Here is a 19631-nt window from a genome sequence, read left to right on the forward strand (position 1 = left end):
CTTCTGATGATAAATAAGTATGTGTGTGTGTGTGTGTGTGTGTGTGTGTATAAAAATTGGTTTCTTAATTCCTGCTTGTAGTGTGTTTTACTCATGTAATATTTATCTTTGACTCTATAGATTAAAGTTAGTTATAGTTCTTACTTATTGGAATTAACATTTTAATAATTTTGTCTCCTCTTATCTTCCCAGCAAGATTTTTCAACTTCATAGCCCATGAATAGAACATTATTAATTGCTAGCGTCAAGCACTGACCATAGGGAACTTCCTAAATTGTTTGATAATTGCCTGATATTTGCTCTCCTTTTACCAGTGAGTTGAGTTTCTACTATGCGTATAATCAATAACCACATATCCTCTTCTACAGTCAATAACTTGTGGTTTTGGATACTCTCAAATTTCAAGATTGTTAATGAAGGACCTCTAATCTTCGTAGTTTTTTAACCACAAAATGAATGGTTTTCTAATTCTGATATCTTGTTCCTAGATCGACTAGTATGATTATAGATGAAGTTCCCCCAGGATTTCAACAAGATGGCAGACTCAGCTTAGGATCTACCTTCTCTGTGGCACCTAAGAGATCCTCCTCAGTGGTCTCTTCCCAGAGATATTTTTTACCAAAGAATGAAAGGGTAATGTTAAAATAATTAATATATGTGCCTGAGGAAGAATTCCAAACAAGGAGGAAGAAGTTGTGGGATGATTTAGTTCATTTAGTCAAAGAGAGAACAAAGTTTCTCTCACTGTCAAGAAGATAGCAGCCTGAGCTTGACCAACAATAATGAAAAGATCTACACATTTTTCCATGCTTTTAATGACTTAGGGTAGGTAGGCAACAGCATTAAACCCATTTCTCTAAAATGAGCCTTCTCTGTTTCTTTGTCTGAGGCTATCTCATCATTCATGATTTACTTGCTTTGACTTCCTCTATTCATTTAGATCCTTGCTGTCTGTGAAATTAGAATTTATGGGTTTCCCTGTTTTTGCTGCATTGAGTATAGAATCATGGAAAGTTAGATCTAGAAGGGACTTTGAAATTAATCTGGTTCAACCCCTCATTTTATAATAAAAAAAAATAAGGCCCAAATTGGGGAAGTGACTTGTTGAAAACTATGAAGCAAACAAGCAGCAAATCCTGGACTGAAAAGTCTGGGGATAAGCAACAGCCAATTATCCAGACTCAAAGCAGCTTTATGAAGCAGATAAAGTATTGAATTTGAAGTCAGGAAGACTTGAATTTGAATCCAGCCTTGACACATATAGGCTATGTCACCTAGGATAAGGCATTTCTCCTCTCAGAGCCTCAGGTTCCTCACCTATAAAATGAAGATGACTCTTAGAGGGAATTCTGAAGCTTAACTGAGAACAGGCAAAATGCTTTGCAAAGCATAAACCAGAGATTTCAAATAGATAATCTGCTAGCAACGTGAAGTCCACAACATTCTTGAGTGTATAAGAAACTAGATTAAAATATTATTGGAAATTATTTAATAAAAAATAAAAATATAATAAAATATAGACAATCTTAGATTTTAAAACAAAGTGAATATGTGACTTAGAGGGATCTGTATGTACAAATTTGAGTTTGACGCTACTGGTATAAACCATAAAAGTCAGTTATTATTATGAAGTCCAAAGGTTTTATGAATCAAAGATTTCACTGTTTGCTTGCTAGCTCTGATGAAAGCAGGCCATCACATTCCTAGTGGTGAATATATATAGTGACATCAACAAATAATTGTTGGTTGACCAGTGGGCAAGTAAGAATCTACAATAGATCACCCACTTTCCTTTAAAAATCTTTAATAACTTGAGGCATTTCAATCCATGAAGTTGTGACTTACTCATGGTCAAAGAAATATTAAGTGGAGAAGGAGAGATTATTTCTTCTGCTTTGCTAAGCTAGCTTTGCTAAGGTATTTTAGGAGAGGGATAATTTCAGTTCTCTTGGTTAAATAGCCTTTGTCCTTTCTACCTCCAGAATTTAGTGAAACTCTGATTTTTCCCCCTTTTCTGTTATCTATTATTCTATCAGTATTTCTCTGCTCTGTAGGGAAGAAAGGTCTAGCCTGGTTGTGGTAACACAGATTTAGGGGCCTTGACCAAAAAGGGGCAAAGCTAGTCCTATTTATTACAATATTCATTTATTTTCTCCTAGTTCTCAAGACCAGAATTTATCCAGTTGTCTGGAGAGGCACCAGTGACATTACATCTACCTGGCTCCATTGTGGTAATTATTGCCTTGATTTGAGTGGAAGATAAAGGTTTTATGTATGATGTGTATATATATATGTTATATATAGTTTACATATATATATATATGTATATATATATATACATATATATATATGTAGACTATTATATATAGCAGTGAGAGAACTGTAGCTGGTGATTACTGAGTGTGATATGGAAGACCTGTCTCTTCCCTGGGGCTCCAAGGAACGGTCTATCTAGCCAGAAGTGAAGTTTAAGACTATTTTACATGGAGCAGCTAAATGACATAGTGAACAGAGTGCTAGATTGATACTCAGGAAATTCTTAATTCTAATTCAGCCACAGACATTTGCTAGCTGTGTTATCCTTGCAACTCACTTTAATCTCTTTTTGCTTCAGTTTATTCAACTGTAAAATGGGAATAGGGTTGGGGTGAGGATCAAATTTATAAAATGTAAAATGCCTTTCAAATCTTAAAGTGCTGTATGTTTTAGCTATTGTTATTATTATTTTTATTATTAAAAAAAAGCAGCCAAGGAATTGTCACTGGGGCAGTGCTGCAGAAAGCAATCTAATTATAGATGCCTTATTGGGAGGCAGGGAGTCTAAACTCAATCCGTGTGTGTGTGTGTGTGTGTGTGTGTGTGTGTGTGTGTATGTTTTTAAGACCTATGAGACAGATGCCATAATGACGCCACATAGGGATAGATGGCAGCTTGAAGGTGAAATAGGTTTGCAGATGACCACAATATGAGCATAGAGATGGCAGTCATGGTGAGGAAAAAACGCCAGTCCCCAGAGTGGGGAAAGCTTGCCCCCTTGGAGGTTAGTGCCGTGGTCAAGGGCCCATTCATCCTGTGCTAGTTTACATCTCCATACAGATCTTAAAGAGGGAGAATTGCATATTATTTTTAGGTCTAGTCTTCTGGATCACTTGCTGTCATTGCTGTGTGGCTGTCAGGTTGACATAAGCCAGACCTCTGGCTGAGTCCAGAGCTTCCAAGTCTCAAATCTGAACTTAAAATAGCACATTTTCAAAACAGATCATAACTGGAGCTGGAGGGCCGATAAATCGATTCAGACTTCGGTCTCTTTGGGTGTCCAGAGCCGTTGTGCAGCCCCAAGGACTAGTCCTTGTGGGCCAGCCTGGAAGGCTCTCAGAGAAATGCTACCCCCTCCCCTCTGATCAAGAACTTCCTGGTTGAATTTACTCCCTCTAACACGACCTTTACATTTCCCATCTGCTCGGTGAGAGGGGTTAGCTCACAGGATTATCCTGTGGTCATGCTCCCCCAGTCCCAGAATGAGCGATTTTGATGAGATTTATATTTTCTGCTTGTGTCGCTCAGTAGCAGCAGTGGAAGTGGGGCAGACAAATCCCACATCTGCAGGGGCAATAAATAAAGACCATATAGGAAAAAGCTGCTGCAGCCCCAAAGCATTGGTGCTATTGTACCCACCCTACATCCTTCTTCCGGGGAAGGATGGTCCGATAGGTTGTATGTGTGAGAGTGAGGTAGAAAGAATCTCCCACATAAACAGGGTCTGGGGTCCCTGGGAATGCTTCCTTTCTTTGGGATGCACCCTGGAACTGTATGTGGGAAGAAGTGTTGCCCTCATTATGTTTCCTCTGTAGATAGTGGTATAAGCTCTTGCCTGTCTGGAAGCAAGGAACACAGACATACCCTGTGATGAGATGACTACCCACAGGCTTAGAGGTCTCTTGGAAGTTCCTTTCCAAGGTCTTCCCCCAGCTCTACTTCATCTTGCCCTGCCATTGCTACTGCTCCACCCTCCAAACCAGTGATGATAAAATTGACAATAACAACAAAATGAGCATTTACATAGTAAACCAAAATAACAATTTTAATAATATGAACAATAATGGCTAGTATTTATAAAGTAAGTCAACAATAATAATATTAGCAATAAGAACTGCAATTGCTAGTATTTCTCTTGCTTCTTATAGCTTTCAATATATTGTTATTTCATTTGTTACCTCATTTGATCCTTACAGGAACTTTGTGAGGTAGTTGCTATTATTATCTATATTTTACAGATGAGAAAATTGAGGATAAGTGATTTGCTTGGGGTCACATAGCTAATCCATGTCTGAGATCAGATTTGACATAGGTCTTCCTGCTTCCACCTCCACGGGTTCTTTTATCCATTAGAGAGGCTAGATCACGTAGAAGCCGAACCACTTAGTTCTGACTTGTGCCCTAAGAACCACATTTCTCCCTGGCCATTTTCTGCAATCTTCACACCCCCTTTCCACCTTTCCTCTGAAAATTGTAATGAAATCATTTCCAATGCCTCTATAAAGGAGTGTCAGTTGGGTATGGTTCTAATCACTTGAACTTCCTGAAAAACAATGTCTGGTATACTAAATGGGTCAGCTGGGCAGACATCTCTACATGTTCTGGTCCTTTAGGACATCCATTCAATTTTTCTCTCTTTACTTTGTTTGCTGGCTTCATAGCAAGAACGAAGTGAAAATATCATTAGGAAACAGTATCTTGTCATTTTGGAAACTGACCTTCTGCATCCTAAGCTCATTTCAAGAGCTTTCTTTCTTTTTTGCAGTATTTTATCCTTAAGCAAAGAATTGTATCTAGAAAAAATTGGAAAGGCAAAATTTTTTTTCTATCCTCCAGCTTCTCCTTTCTGCATATTTTTGCTCATCTGTGTCAATCTCCTTTGCTTCTTTCCTTCACCTGCCCAGTGCATGGTATCCTCTCTTAATCCCTCAATTAAAAGTAATTTCAAGAAAGAATCTGTCATCAATCATTTATTTACACCTCAAAATGAATTTAAATTAATCACCTCCCCACTTTTCAAGGGCATTCACATTCCCTCAATAGAATGTTCATTTCTTGAGAATAGGGATTATTTCATTTTGAAAATTTGTGCTCTTAGTGTTTACCACAATGCTTGACATATTAAGTGTCTTATAAATACTTGTTGATTGATTAGTTTCTTCTATTTAATGAGGCAACTGTTCTTGGGTGAGGGAATTTCAGGTATCAAAATGGGAAATTAAATTTATTTTTTGAGCCTAGGGATAGGGCCCTTTCTATGTTCCTGATGTATCACCTGATGGCCCCCTCATAGTAATAACGGATATTTAATATTAATTTTTTCATTCTGAATTTAATTAATACCAAATAAAATGTTGCATCCCTTATTTATATTCTTTCATTTGTACTTAAAAACTATACCATTGATTTTTATCATTGTCATTTTGCTAATGAGAAACTGAGGTTTAGAATGTATAAAAAATTTGAATGTCAAAGGAGGGACTTGAATGTGCATTTTCTTCACTCTAGCTCCATTGCTTTTTATCCAGTATGGCATAATGACATTTATTTCAACTTTTCAGAGCAGTGTAAGAGGCTGTCTTTTACTTCTTGACAACCAATTTATTTACTGCTTCTGTACTGCCTTGTTGGTATGTCTGCCTTTGTCGGCTCTGCTCTGCTGGTGGCCAATTTGCCCAAGAAGATGGTTTGGACTATGGTTTAGATCGCTTACTCCCAGCTTTTTACGCCACTCTGTGTTCATAATCTGAGGAGAGGGAAATTCAAGAAATCAGAAATAGTTTCATAATAAATCTTTCACCTGCTGATAAATGACACCGAGTTTGGCTGTGCTGTGCAATTTTGAGATTCTAATTAATCCCCTTATCTCTCTTCCATGACTATTCATGGATTCTTCATGTTAGGGAAAGCTGAGTTGAGATGGTAACTGGGCAGTATGGAATTCATTATCATTATCTTCAAGTTGTGAACCTCGGTGAGCAGCATTAGATTGATTGACAACACTGAAAGTGCAATGAATAATTAATGATGGTCCCTTGAAAGCTTCAACAGGGAGATGGACAGGGGAGATACACTGAGGATTTTAATGGGGATTACTGTAGGGGGAAGGCTCCTATTGGAGCTGCCTTTATAACATCTCAATGGAAATAGAACTCACACTGAAAATTGGAGTATGTTATAGAGAGATATTGCACTGACAGGGACCTGGCATTCATGCATTGTTTTTTTTTCCTTCTTTTTCCAGACAAAAAAAGGGAAATCATATTTGTCTCAAAGAGAACTCTATGTGGTTCTGCTGAATGGGCAATGTATAGAAGTTAAATGTGATATCAAGTCCAAAGCCCGAGATGTATTTAATTTAGTTAAGACCTATGCTAACCTAGTTGAACACTTCTACTTTGGCTTAGCTTCCCAGAAAGGTAAGTTTTTATTATAGAATAAGATAAATTTTAAAAAGATGAAAACTGAAAAAGAAGTTCATTAACAACAACAACAAAAAAGAAATGTCAATTTCCTTTTTAGCAGCAGCCAGCTGGTGATATATTCAATGACACATATAGGTGGCCAGGATTCTGGTTGGCTGGATTTTATTCTTTCTGATTTGATGTGTTACTGGAAAATCACTTAAAAATCTCTGTAGCTCATTTTCCCCATTAAAAAAAAATTGGGGTCAGTATTTTCAAGTGTCAAGTTCTTTGTGTGAGAGCCATGATGTAAGTGTTATAATGAAGTGTTAATCCTTCCCTGAATGTGGAATAGGATAGTTATTTCAGGGCAATGCACAAGGCTACCTACATTGTAAGATTTGAAAGTTAGAGAAGCTAAAAATTCCCATCCACATATAAATATAAGACTAAGAGAGAGTTGTGGGATACAGTGGAATGTAAGCTTCTTGAAGATCAGGACTGCTTTCACTTCTTATCTTCAGAGTCTTAGTCTCTAGCATAGGTAGTAAATAATTTTGTTACTTCAATTGACTCTAAAGATAGTCTGAAATCTGAGACAGGGATAAGACTAGATTATATAGAATTCTTCTGGAGAAGGAAGCTCTAGAACCTTTTGTCTTCAGTCACTTTTCATATATCTTAAAATTCTTGCTATAGTGAGCTTTTATTTACAATAAATTATTTTAATTCTTAACTCAAACACTAAGAAAAAAAGAACACTTTCAAACCCATAGCAAAAAAGAGAAAAAAAGATTCTTTATGAAACTGTGAACTTCAATTTTATACCACTTGCTTTAAAAGTATGTCATAAATTCTATGTTACTTTCAAAATGACCTGTTTGACTCTGCTTCCTTTGAACTTTCTTCTGTTCTCTTCTAAGCATTAAAAATGTTTCAATAGCCTTCTTTTTTTGTCTCTCTATTGCTAACCACTCTTTCTCCCACTCCAATTAACCAAAAGTAAGAAAGAAAAAAAAAAACCTTGTTACAAATAAAAAAAAATTCTTCAAACAAAATGAATACCTCCAATAGCCATATCCAAAAATATGTACTGCACCTTGTATACATCACTTCTCTGCTTGGAGGTGGTAACAGATATAGATCCTCTGGAAATAGAATTGATCAGTACTTTGATCAGGGTTTTTAAGTCCTCTAATGTTGTTTTGCTTTACAATGTTGTTTATGTAATATGTTCTTGTTCTGCTCATTTCACTCTACCTCAGTTTGTACTAACCAGAATTCTTTGAAATTTGTTCTTTTCTTCCAACATTGTATTATATTATAGCATTTCTTACAATATTGCATTCAGAAACTTCTATTCATATAACCATTTCCAATGGTCTAAGAGATAGTCTGAGGCAACCTTTTAGATTTAGTTCTTTTATTTTCTCTCTTACCCATCCCCATTAATAGTAAGTGATTAAAAATATTGATTGATTGATTGATTGATGATTCCCCCTCAAGATTTAGGAAGTTGCTTTTCTTTCCCTCTTACCTCACTAGAATTTTCATCAATTTTAGTGACCAACTCCATTATTTCTCTGTTTTTTGACATCAAGCTAATTTCTCCATAAACTGGTATGTGTGTGTATTGTGTGTATGTGTGTGTTTGTGTATATTGTGTGTGTGTGTAATATACTCTTTTGTCCATTCAGATAAGAATGAAGTTCATCTGTTACTTTCCCTTCCCCTTCTTCCAATGTTTACATGGTTTTCCACATACCCACCTCTTTTTCTCCCCCACCCCTATTCTTGTTTAACACTTTCATTATTTATTTTAACCCTTTCATATTTAAATTCTGAATATATACTTTTTTCTTCTTTCCCTTACTAGAATGTTAACTTTATATCATCACAAAGATCTTTCTAACTGATTACATAAATTAATCTTTTATCTCTGACCTCTCTGGTTTATATCTCAAAAGTTCCTACTTGGCTTTGTCTTTTAATCAAAAGTGTTTGAAAGTTGCCTGTTCTAAGTCTACTGTTTTCCTTCCATCTGTCCACTAATGGATAGCTATAAGTTCTCTATCTTTCTAATTCTTTCCCTAATTCTTTTCCTTTCATAACATCATAGAATCTTATCGCTGCAAGGGACATTACAAGTCATCTGGTCCATTTTCATAGATGATATATTAATTAAACCTCTGTAAAAATTCTCAGATAAATGGTCATTTGTCCTCTGTTTGCAAGCCTCCAGAGCTTACTATCTTTAAATGCAACTACTTCTAGTTTTGAATCTCCCAAATTATTGGGCATTTCTTTCTCTTTTTAATTAAGCATTGCTATCAGAAACAACACTGATCCTTTTTTGTCTACCTCTGCCTAATATGGAAGTTGTGTCTTTCTATACTTTCTATACTTACTAAGCCTAAAGTTGTTTTTAGGCAGAGATAAAAATTTTAAAAACAATTATATGACTCTTTCTTTGACTATTTTCTCTTTATCATCCACTATCTCTCTTTACATATATTTACAAATTATCTTGAGTGAGATAATATTTGTAAAGCGCTTAGCACAGTGCTTGGTACATCTTATTCAGTTGTGTTTGTGACTCCTTTTGGGGCTTTCTTAGCAAAGACTCGGGAGTCTTTAGTGTGGGAGTGGTTAGTCATTTCCTTCTCCATCTCATTTTATAGATGAGGCAAACAAGGTTAAATAACTTCCAGGGTTACACAGCTGGTCTGAGGCCAGATTTGAGCTCAGGAAGATGAGTCTTATTGATTCAAAACCTGATGCTTTATTCACCATGCCACCTAGTTGTCCATATGGTGCTTAACAAATTTTCCCCCTTTCCTTCCCTTCCTTTTCTTCCCTTCCCTTTCTTCATTTCCTTCTTCTCTTCCTTTCTTCCTCCCTTTCTCCCTTTTCCCCTTCCTCTCTCACTTTTTCTTTCCTTCCTTCTTTTTTTCTTAGAAATATGGATTCCCCTATTAAATATTAACATAAAGACCTGGACAGGGCTATATATTGATGAGAGCTGACTTCCTATATGTATATATATAATTTGAGCCTTTTCTATTAAGTATGATTTTGGGAGATGTTTTCATTTTGGCAATCACTTCTGTTCATCTAATAATAATAGTTAACCTTTATATAGCCCTTAAAAATTTACAAATCCTTTTACATCTTTTCTATATTTTGAACTTCACAAATCTTTAGGTAGTTAAGTGCTATTATTTTATAGATGATAATTTGAGAATGAAAGTAATTAAGCAATTTGTTCAGGGCCATAGAACTAGTAAACATTTGAGACTGTATTTGAATTCAGGTTCTGTTGCTTCAGAGTCCAAAACTTCATTCACTCTGCCATTTAGCTGCCTCAAACATCCTGAATGCTTATTTTTTCAGGTAAAGAGTTCTTTTTCTTGAATGATGAAACCAAGTTATATGAAGTAGCACCAGAAGGCTGGAATGACAGATCCAAGAAGAAAACCACCATTGTTAACTTCACCCTCTTTTTGAGAATAAAATTCTTTGTCAACCACTTTCATCTTATTCAGTGAGTGCCATGGTCTTGCTCATTCCTTTGAAAGTGTCTGCTTGCTTTAAGCTAAGTCATGAATCTCTGGGTCACCAATCCCATACACACAGTTAACTATGATACAAGGGAATTTGGCATGGGGCACAGCATTAGTTGCTGGGGAAATCAGGGAATGCTTCTTAGAGGGAGTGGTACCTGACCTAGAGGAGGATTGCCAAAGATCAACAGAAGGAGGGAGGAGAGGGACATTCTAGAGAGGGAAGAGATTTCTTTCTTCAACCCTGCAGAGAGTACTCAATAGAATACATTAGAGACACAAAGCGTTAAAGCAAATCTTTGTCATAATGAATTGGATTTGTAGACTTTGATTATACATTCTTTCATAGTTTTCACCTTTTACAGAATAAAGATATGGGTTCTCTTAAATTTGTCTTCCATGTCAGCCAGTAGAGAAAGAGTTGGTTGTAGAGCTAGAAAATTCTGAGTTCAAGTCTTTTTTCTGACACATATGGGCTATGTAATTCTGGGTGAATCACTTCACTTTTTAATATTCTAAGCAACTTCCCCCTCTCTTCCTTCCTTCCTTCATTCCTTCCTTCTTTTCTTCCTTCCTTCCTTTGTCTTTCCTTCCCTTCTTCCTTCCTTCCTTCCTTCCTTCCTTCCTTCCTTCCTTCCTTCCTTCTTTCCTTCCTTCCTTCCTTCCTTCCTTCCTTCCTTCCTTCCTTCCTTCCTTCCTTCTTTGCTTCATCTTTCCTTCCTTCCTTCTTTGCTTCATTTTTCCTTCCTTCCTTTCTTCCTTCCTTCTTTCCTTCCTTCTTTCCTTCGTCTTTCCTTCCCTTCTTCCTTCCTTCTTTCCTTCATCTTTTCTTCCTTCCTTCCTTCTTTGCTTCTTCTTTCCTTCCTTCCTTCCTTCCTTCCTTCCTTCCTTCCTTCCTTCCTTCCTTCCTTTCTTCCTTCCTTCTTGAACAACTTTCTTTAAGACTATAAGTTGTAGAGAAGATACCAACTTGTACTGGTATAAAGAGTTTCCTTAGATGGGAGTTTTCTAAATGATTAAAATCACAGCTTTTACATCTTCCTTTCTCTGCTTCCTGCTGATACCTGATTATTTTATTTGTTCTTTCTAGGCACAGTCTTACAAGACATCAATTTTATCTCCAGCTCCGGAAAGACATTCTGGAGGAACGTATATACTGCAATGATGAGATGTTGTTACAGCTTGGTGCATTAGCTTTACAAGTGGAATTTGGGAACTATAGACATGAGGCATGGCTTATAATTCTATAGTTATTCATGCATTCATTCTGTTAACATTTCTGAGTGCTTCCTGACTATGCAACATTGGTCTGGATACTCTAGGTGGAGGTGGAATGAGTTACCAAAAATAGAAAAAACCTTACTCTGAAGCCATTTGTCTATGACATGCCAATCTATGAGAGAGAATCCACCTGGGATTCTACTTGAGATTATAGATTTAGACTTGAAGGAGCTTTAAAGATAATCTTGTCCAGGTGTGATTAATCTGAGGTCTATGAAGTTATTAAGAATGTTTTGTTAAGTGTATTTCAAAATGATTAATTTTCTTTGTAATGCTATGCATTTTTGTTTATATATTTCAAATTAATCTTCTTAAGGAGAATCTTTGAGAGTCTAAGTGACTTGCCCTCTTTCATATAAACTTTAGGTATCAAAATCATAACATACAAAAAAGACAAAGAATCCCTAAATAAGAAGACTTTTCTCATTTTTTTTCCAGATTTCTTTTCTTTTTAAAAACTTTATTTTATTGGGACAGCTAGGTAGTGCAGTGAATAGAGCACCAGCCCTGAAGTCAGAGGACCTGAGTTCAAATCTAGCCTCAGACACTTAACAATTTCTAGCTGTGTGACTCTGGGCAAGTAACTTAACACCCAATTGCCTCAGCAAAAAATAAATAAATTAATGAAAAAATTTGCTTTATTATTTAAAAAAAGAATAAGAAAAAAGAAAAATGGAAAAGGAATACAAAACAAAATAAAACAACCTTTCTCATCTCATAGAAACTGAGATGCAGAGAAAGGAAATCACACAAGAAGCAAGATATGGAGCCTGGATGTGAAACCAGGTTATCTTATTCTGAATCCAGAGCTTTTCCCACGATATCACACTATGTCGGTTCATGTTTTGATAGTTCTGTGATTTCATCCAGCTGAGTCCTCCCTGGCCGAAAACACATTGCAGCACATCCATGTATTATTTATTTTGTAGTGATTTCCATCATGAGCTAAGCAAAACACAACGGACATTATTTTGAACTAAATTCTAATCTAATGCCTTTCTATCTTCTCCCAAATGACAACTGCAATTAGGTCAACCTACCTGTATCTGCACAACTAGGACACAATCCGATGTTAGAGCTCTTCTTCAGATTTGTTTGAAGCTGTTTGTTTACGTTAGCCTGGAGCTGGGGAGACAGGCCACAGAAAATCAAATGACAGGAACTCTTGGCCATTTCACATTTAACTATGGTCATTGGGATGCAGGATAGCAACTGAATGAGAGCTCCTGCTGAGCACTGGTGTTCTAGAGTTTTGAAGAGGCAGAAAGATTTAATGCAAACAACACAGGACTTGCAATGGGGGAAAGCTGCATTTGAATTATGGTTTTGAAACTTAATAGTTATATGAAAGAGAGCAAAACAGACTCTCAGAGACCTTTTGCTTTCTATCTCTACTTCCTGGCTTTCAACTAGTCCCAAATAAAGTTCCACCTTCAAGATTCAGTCAGTAAACATTTATTAAGTGCCAACTATGTGCCTTTTCCAGTCTCCCTTAATATTAGAGCCTTCCCTCTTCCAACTTGTCATCTTCCTTCCTTCCTTCCTTCCTTCCTTCCTTCCTTCCTTCCTTCCTTCCTTCCTTCCTTCCTTCTTTCCTATTCCTTCCTTCCTTCCTTCCTTCCTTCCTTCCTTCCTTCCTTCCTTCCTTCCTTCCTTTCTTTCTTTCTTTCTTTCTTTCTTTCTTTCTTTCTTTCTTTCTTTCTTTCTTTCTTTCTTTCTATATTTATTTATCTTGTTCATACATAGTTTTTCGCATTGGAGTTTCCTCCATTAGACTGTGAGGTCATTGAAATCAAGGCCTGTCATTTTGCTTCTCTTTGAATCCCTAGCCTTTAGCAGAGTGGCACAAACAATGCACTTAATAAATTTACTAACTGACTAGAAATTATGTAAAAGTTGCTGATTTGATTTAGTGAAGAGTATTTTTAAACCTAGCATTCTGTAATCTATCCAGTCCATAAAAACCCATAGCAAAACATCACCCTACCTCACAGGATGGTTAGGGGAGAAAAAAGTGCTTTATAAGCCCTGAAATGTGAGAGAAATGTGATCAATTACTATTATTATTATTATTCTCCTTTTCAAGTATGGTCCCATTGCAGTGTTTGCTGCTTAGTTATAGCAGCTCTTCTGATCACAGCACAGATGGGCTGGCTACGGGCCCACCACATCAGTGCCTTTATGGATACCATTAGAATAAGAATGAGCTATTAGAATGGAAGTTGGACTCTTTGTGGGCTTGCAATCTTCCTAAAAATCAGTCTGGGATTCGTATGCCTGCTTCAAATATTCTCCCTAGGAACCCAGTTGTTCATATTCACATTCATTCATTCATTTAATAATCATTTATTTGTTGTTCAGTAGTTTTTTTCTTCTTCAGTCATGTCTGGCTCTTTGTGACCCCATTTGGGATTTTCTTGGCAAAGATATTGAAATGGTTTATCATTTTCTTCTCCCAGCTCATTTTACAGATGAGGAAACTGAGATAAACAGGATTAAGTTACTTGCCCAGGGTCACACAGCTAATAAGTGTCTGAGGCCAGATTTGAACTCAGGAAGATGAATCTTTTTGACTCCAAATCTGGTGCTCCATCTAATGGGCCACCAGCTTCCCTATTATGTAAAGGTCCCTGAGTCAGAAAATCTTGAGTTTAAGTTCATGTTTTCTGGAATTTGTAACTCTGGAGAAATCACCACCTCAGCATCCCAAGTGATCCTAAATTATAAGTGGCAGAATTTTGTGGATCTGCATTGATCTTCCCCAGGAACTTATTCTCTCTATGGAATTATAGGTTCAGACTTTCTCTTTTCCCTTTCCCTTTAGCAAACATGATGCTGTTTGATTCTTACAAAAATCCTGCAAAGTATTATTTCTATTTTAAAGTTAATGAAAATAAGTAAAATTTATGAATTAAAGAAACTAAGTTTTTGTTACTTGCCTGGAGTAACACAGCTAATACGTATCCAAAACTGAATTCTGAACTGATTTCCCCTGACTCTGGGCCCAGCACTTTTTACTGCTCTACCTAACTACTCCATATAGGAGGAAGATATATAGCTATCTATGTCTGTTGCTATTCCTCCCTCATTTGCCCACCAATCATCTTATTTGGCTTGTCCTGAATCTTTATATCTGTCCATGTAGACACTTTTATTTACACCCCTCAGAAAATTGGCTTGGGGCTAGTTTAAGGATGTCCTGTTAAATGGAATAAGATATTTTTCAACCAATGTTTTATTTTTTACTCTACTCAGGGTTCTATGACACATTTTGATCATTAGCCTTTCCTTCTGTATTTATTGCCCATAGGTACAGGGAGAACATTATTTTTTGGCTGAAGACTATATACCAGCAAGTGTGATTGAGAGAATGACAGCGTCCTGTGTGGAATTGGAGATCTCAAAAATGCACCGTTGCCATGGTCCCTTATCTGGAGAAGAAGTTGAACTGGAATTCTTAAAGGTATGGGCTTTCATTCCCTAGAGAATAGATAGCTCATTTATCTGTGGTAGTATCTTTCTTCCCAAGAGTCCACATATTTCACATTTGTAATTCTATCCCTCTTTATAAGACCTATGGTATCCTTCCACAAGCTGGACTTATTCTTCGTTTTGTCAGATTTAAAAAAAAAGAGGCATGGGTTGTAGGATTTTGGTTAGGGGTGGTAAAAAAACAAAACAAAACTGTTTTTCTCTTCTCTGGGAGTTTTCAAAGCAAGGACCAGGTTGGACCAGAAATTTTTGTTCAGGAATGAATTGTATGAAATGGCTTTCAAATTCTCTCCAATTTCACATTCTGTGAGTGACTAGTATTGTCTTAAGAATTTAAAGTAGTCAAAGAAAAAAGTCATTTGATTCCCCCCCCCTCCCTTCCACCTCAATTTTATTCCTACTTTCTATCTATTGATCTCTGCTTCCTCTTCTCAACATTTTTTAGTATAGGAAAGGCAAATGAAGTCAATTAATATTTTATGTTGTTTTCATATCTTGATTTTATTCTGTGTTGAAATCTTAGTAAGCAAAAATAGCCACAGGTAATTTATTTGTCCATGTGAATAGATTGTGCCCAAGGATGCTTAAGACCATGTTTTTTTTTTGTTTGTTTGTTTCAGTTTAAAGTCTTTTATTTAAACAAATTCTTGGGAAGATTGAACTTCCTGGGATAATTTTCATATCTAGTCTTTATTTAGTTAGTCACTTAACGTTCATGTGTGGTAAGCTCAATATGGCTTTAAAATGAAATAATTTCTATTAAAAAGTGTGAACAGAAATCCAGTCCATTTCAGATTCAGCTTTTATGCATAGCCAGTGTCAGGAATACTTGGCACTCTCTCTACATGCTGAGATTTAAGTTGTTTTAGCAATCTGGTACATGGTTTATTGGGAATGCAAGCACAGTGATAATCAAGGCGGATAAGACAAAAGCCCGAATTACTGATGCACATGTCATTGGAATCTACATGGGTCTCTAGGTATGGGGGCATCATAATGAGTGGTTTTATACTAGCCTTATGAAATATTTGAATGTTTTGGGCAAAAAAGAAACGATGGTCAAGGGAACCTTAATCATAATGTAAAAAATGGTTTTGTTTCTTTCTTTCTTTTTTTAAATCCTTTTGTCCAAAACACAGTGTTTTGTCTAGTTCATTGGATTTGGAATTAGTAATATCCTTAACTATACATTATACATTACATATAACTACAGTGTGACTAGATGAAATATTACACACCACACAAGTACACTACACAGATACATATGATTAGATAAGAGAGAAATTTCATGAGGGCAGGAACTATTCCATTTTTGTCTTTGTATCCCTCGTACCTAATGCAAAGAAAGCATTTAATGATATTTATTAATTGACTTTGGGAAAGTTACAACCTTTCTGAACCTCAATATTTTCATCTGTAAAAGGGGATTATTAGTATGTATCTCATAAGTTTGTTGTGAGGATCAGTTGATAAAGTGTTTTTTTTTTAAATCTTAAAGCTTTTTTATAAATGTGAGCTACTACTTAATTTTACATGCAACTTTGTATTAGTCCTAAGTGATGAACTGTTTTTTTTTAAACACATTGACTATTGAAAGACTAGGGTACTCTTTCTCCCCCACAGTTATGCCCATTATATTCAGGGGCAAGTGGACACATTTTAGGAATCTGCTAATTGAATACCCATAGAAGTACAGAGCTAGAAGGAATCATAGAGCAGTTCTATACATCGGATGCTTTATTATACATATGGGAAAATGAGATTGAGAGTGATAAGGCTTTTTGCCCCAGTTCATTTGTGGCAGAGATGGGACTAAAATTCCTTGTTCATGAGAATAAGTCAGAGAATGACATTATGAGAGTCTTTCAGGGGAAGATGAGAACTCTGAATGAAAAGCTCCCCTTTACAAACAAAATGCTTATTTCATTCAGTTACTATATAGTTTCACCTTTTTCTTTCTTTCTTCCCCCCCCCCCCCGAGGCAACTGGGGTTAAGTGACTTGCCCAGGGTCACACAGCTAGGAAATGTTAGGTGTCTGAGGCCATATTTGAACTCAGGTCCTTCTGACTTTAGGGCTGGTGCTCTATCCACTGCATCACCACCACTGCCCCTATATAGTTTTACCTCCTACAATAATCCAATAATAAAGTAGTACATTGGTGGTTCAGAAGTTGAGAATATTATTGGCTGCTTCACTCCCTGGAATATTAGTGGCACAGAGATGTTTTTCTAGTTCCCTCTTAATGAGTCTAGGTAACTTGGGGATCTTCAGGGATAATTTGCAATCATTGTTACACTTTGTTCCCTCTAAATCATCCAAGACAGATTCAGCAGGATCGGTGGTCCTGATTGCACCTTTCTTAGTGTGGACAGCCAAAGGATATAGTTGGAAAGTTCCTTTGCCAGGCTGGAAGTGAGGGCAGGTTAATGTCAAGAGCCAGGCAGGTGACCATTGCTCTGAGGGACCAGAGGGAAGTAACATGTAGTGTGAAGACTATGTGGAGTCCAAACCAAGACTCACAATAAGATCTGAAATGGGCTTATCAATTATCAAGAGCTTAGATCTGGGATTCAGATTCTAATGGAACTGGATAAATGAAGCAGGTGTGAGATGGAAGAAAAGTTAGCTCAATTTGTTCACTTAAGCAGTCTATGGGGATATGCATTTCTATATTTGGACTATAAATAGCAATCGTTTCTCTTCTGGACAGAAACTCTGAAGGTCTTTCCCTCCTAGGCTGATTCTTCTGTGAATGCAAATCAGGCCATCTTTTGCTTCAAATTTTACCTAGCCTCAGTTTTTACCTACTGAATGGGCATTGCCTCAGACAAACTGAGACCTGGGAAAGACCTATCTTTAAAAGGCCAGAGTCTCCCACTATACCTGGGTAATTCCAGTTATCTTGACCTATGTCTTGTCATTGTACTTCAGTGATTCTGGAGAAGAGAGCGAGACTAATGTCTTTGCACACCAATGTACTTGCAAGTCAAAACTTCATCCACCTGATGTTATTGGTTCTCTTCGAGAATGAAGGATGAACAACAATTTCTATACCTAGCTGGAGAGCTATAAACACTGTGGGGAAACCAGAACTTTGTCCCAGGACTTCAACATCCAGGGTTCCTCCCTATGGTGGGTAACAAAGTCATTGAGACCTCTCAGCTGGTATTAATAATAGTAATAATAATAATAATGATAATACACATTTGTATGGTGCTTTAAGGATTACAAATTGCCTTAGATACATTATCTCTACCAACCTGAAAGGTCAGTGTTATTCTAAATCCAGTTATATAAATGAGGAAATAGAGCCTAAAAGAGAAAACTGAATCTTAGTGGTGAAGTTAAAGACTTCTAAGGGCATTATAAGCACAGAGGCAGGATTCTAACTAAGATTTTCCTGACTCTAGTCAGCATCATTCCAGAATCCAGTCAGCATTAGTTCTAGGCTAAGACCTGAGTTCAAATCTGGCCTCAGACATTGACTATCTGCGTTTTTGCAGGCAAGTCACTTAACCCCTATTTGCCTCAGTTTCATTATCTATAAAATGGGAGTAATAATCTCCCAAGGTGGTTGTGAGAAGCAAATAAAATAATTTGAATAAATAAATATTTATCAAATAAAATGAATGAACAGTTCCTGGCACACATAGCAAGCACTACACAAATTATAGCTATTTTTATTGTTGTTGTTGTTATTATTATTATTATTATCACCCCTTAAATGTCTCATGTCTTACAAAGTGATTTACTGGTATTATTTCATTTAGTTCTCTAACTACTTGGCAAAGCAGGTAGTTTCATTATTATTAACCTTATGTTAACAACGAGGAATGGGCCTTTGAAAGATTAAGTGACTTGCCCGTGGTCAAACAGTTAGTGAGTATCTGAGGCAGATTTGAGTCACTTGCCTCCACTATGATATGCTACTTGTCAAGAGAATCAAATGTTTTAGCTTTGCTTTCCTGTGCTTGAACACTAACACTCTTATCAAATGGCTATTTAATCACAGCTTCTTATGACTGCCATTCCTTTGGACTTTTTTTTTTAAGCTTTTAAACTGCTGTCATGTGATGCTCTCTTAAAACAGAAATGTTCTCCAGTGTTATGTTTTCATCTCACTTCATCGGATGTCTAATTGAGCCAGTTCATTATCTTACACCGATAGCAGACTTGACAGAGTGGAATAAATGCTAGATGAAATGACAGCCACACTGCACATGGCAATCTAAAGAGAAAAAGGGAATTGTTTTGCACCCCACCCCTTTTAGTCCATCCTTTATGCCATTGCCAGATGAACTCTTTCAACTGCTAAAAAAGCCCTTCATTAGCTCCTCTTTGCCTGACTAAAATCCTTATTTAATTTGCCAGAGCTCCTCTAGTATCTAGATCAGTTCTTTGTATATATTTCTTAATAAAGGTTTGATAAATTAAGTTGAATCTTTATTTCCCAGTCTATAGAAAAAAATAACCACAGCAAAAATATTTATTAAATACCCCCTGTGTACAATGCATTGTATTAGGCATGAGGTGAAAGATGCAAAATTTCAACAAAATATAGCTCCTATCCTCACAAAACTTACAGTCTGATGGAGAGATAATGTGTTGTAGACAGCTGTAATAACTATATTTCATAATCTGTATAATGTGAGATACAAAGGTGAAGTTTATTAATTCCAATAAAAGTAATGATAATTTATTAAGCATTTATTATGTATGAGGCAGTGTGCTGTAAGCTGGGAACAAACATACAAACAAAAAGAACAGTCCCAGACTAGAGAAATTTACCCTCTAATGGGGGAAAACTGAATAGACAAGGGAGTTAGAAAGTATATGTGGGTGGAGAGAAAAAC

General features: G+C 36.4%; 1 protein-coding gene across 1 annotated transcript in view; it reads left to right on the forward strand.

Annotated features, from left to right (window-relative positions):
• FRMPD2 (FERM and PDZ domain containing 2) overlaps window positions 1-19631 on the forward strand; it is a 319487-nt gene that overhangs the window by 73393 nt on the left and 226463 nt on the right. Inside the window, exons 8-13 of the mRNA XM_031949366.1 lie at window positions 489-633; window positions 2160-2231; window positions 6281-6455; window positions 9834-9984; window positions 11094-11232; window positions 14595-14747. Coding sequence (XP_031805226.1) covers window positions 489-633; window positions 2160-2231; window positions 6281-6455; window positions 9834-9984; window positions 11094-11232; window positions 14595-14747 — 835 coding nt within the window. The remainder of the gene's footprint in view (window positions 1-488; window positions 634-2159; window positions 2232-6280; window positions 6456-9833; window positions 9985-11093; window positions 11233-14594; window positions 14748-19631) is intronic.

Source organism: Sarcophilus harrisii, chromosome 2 (assembly GCF_902635505.1).
Source record: "Sarcophilus harrisii chromosome 2, mSarHar1.11, whole genome shotgun sequence".
Lineage (NCBI taxonomy): Eukaryota > Metazoa > Chordata > Mammalia > Dasyuromorphia > Dasyuridae > Sarcophilus > Sarcophilus harrisii.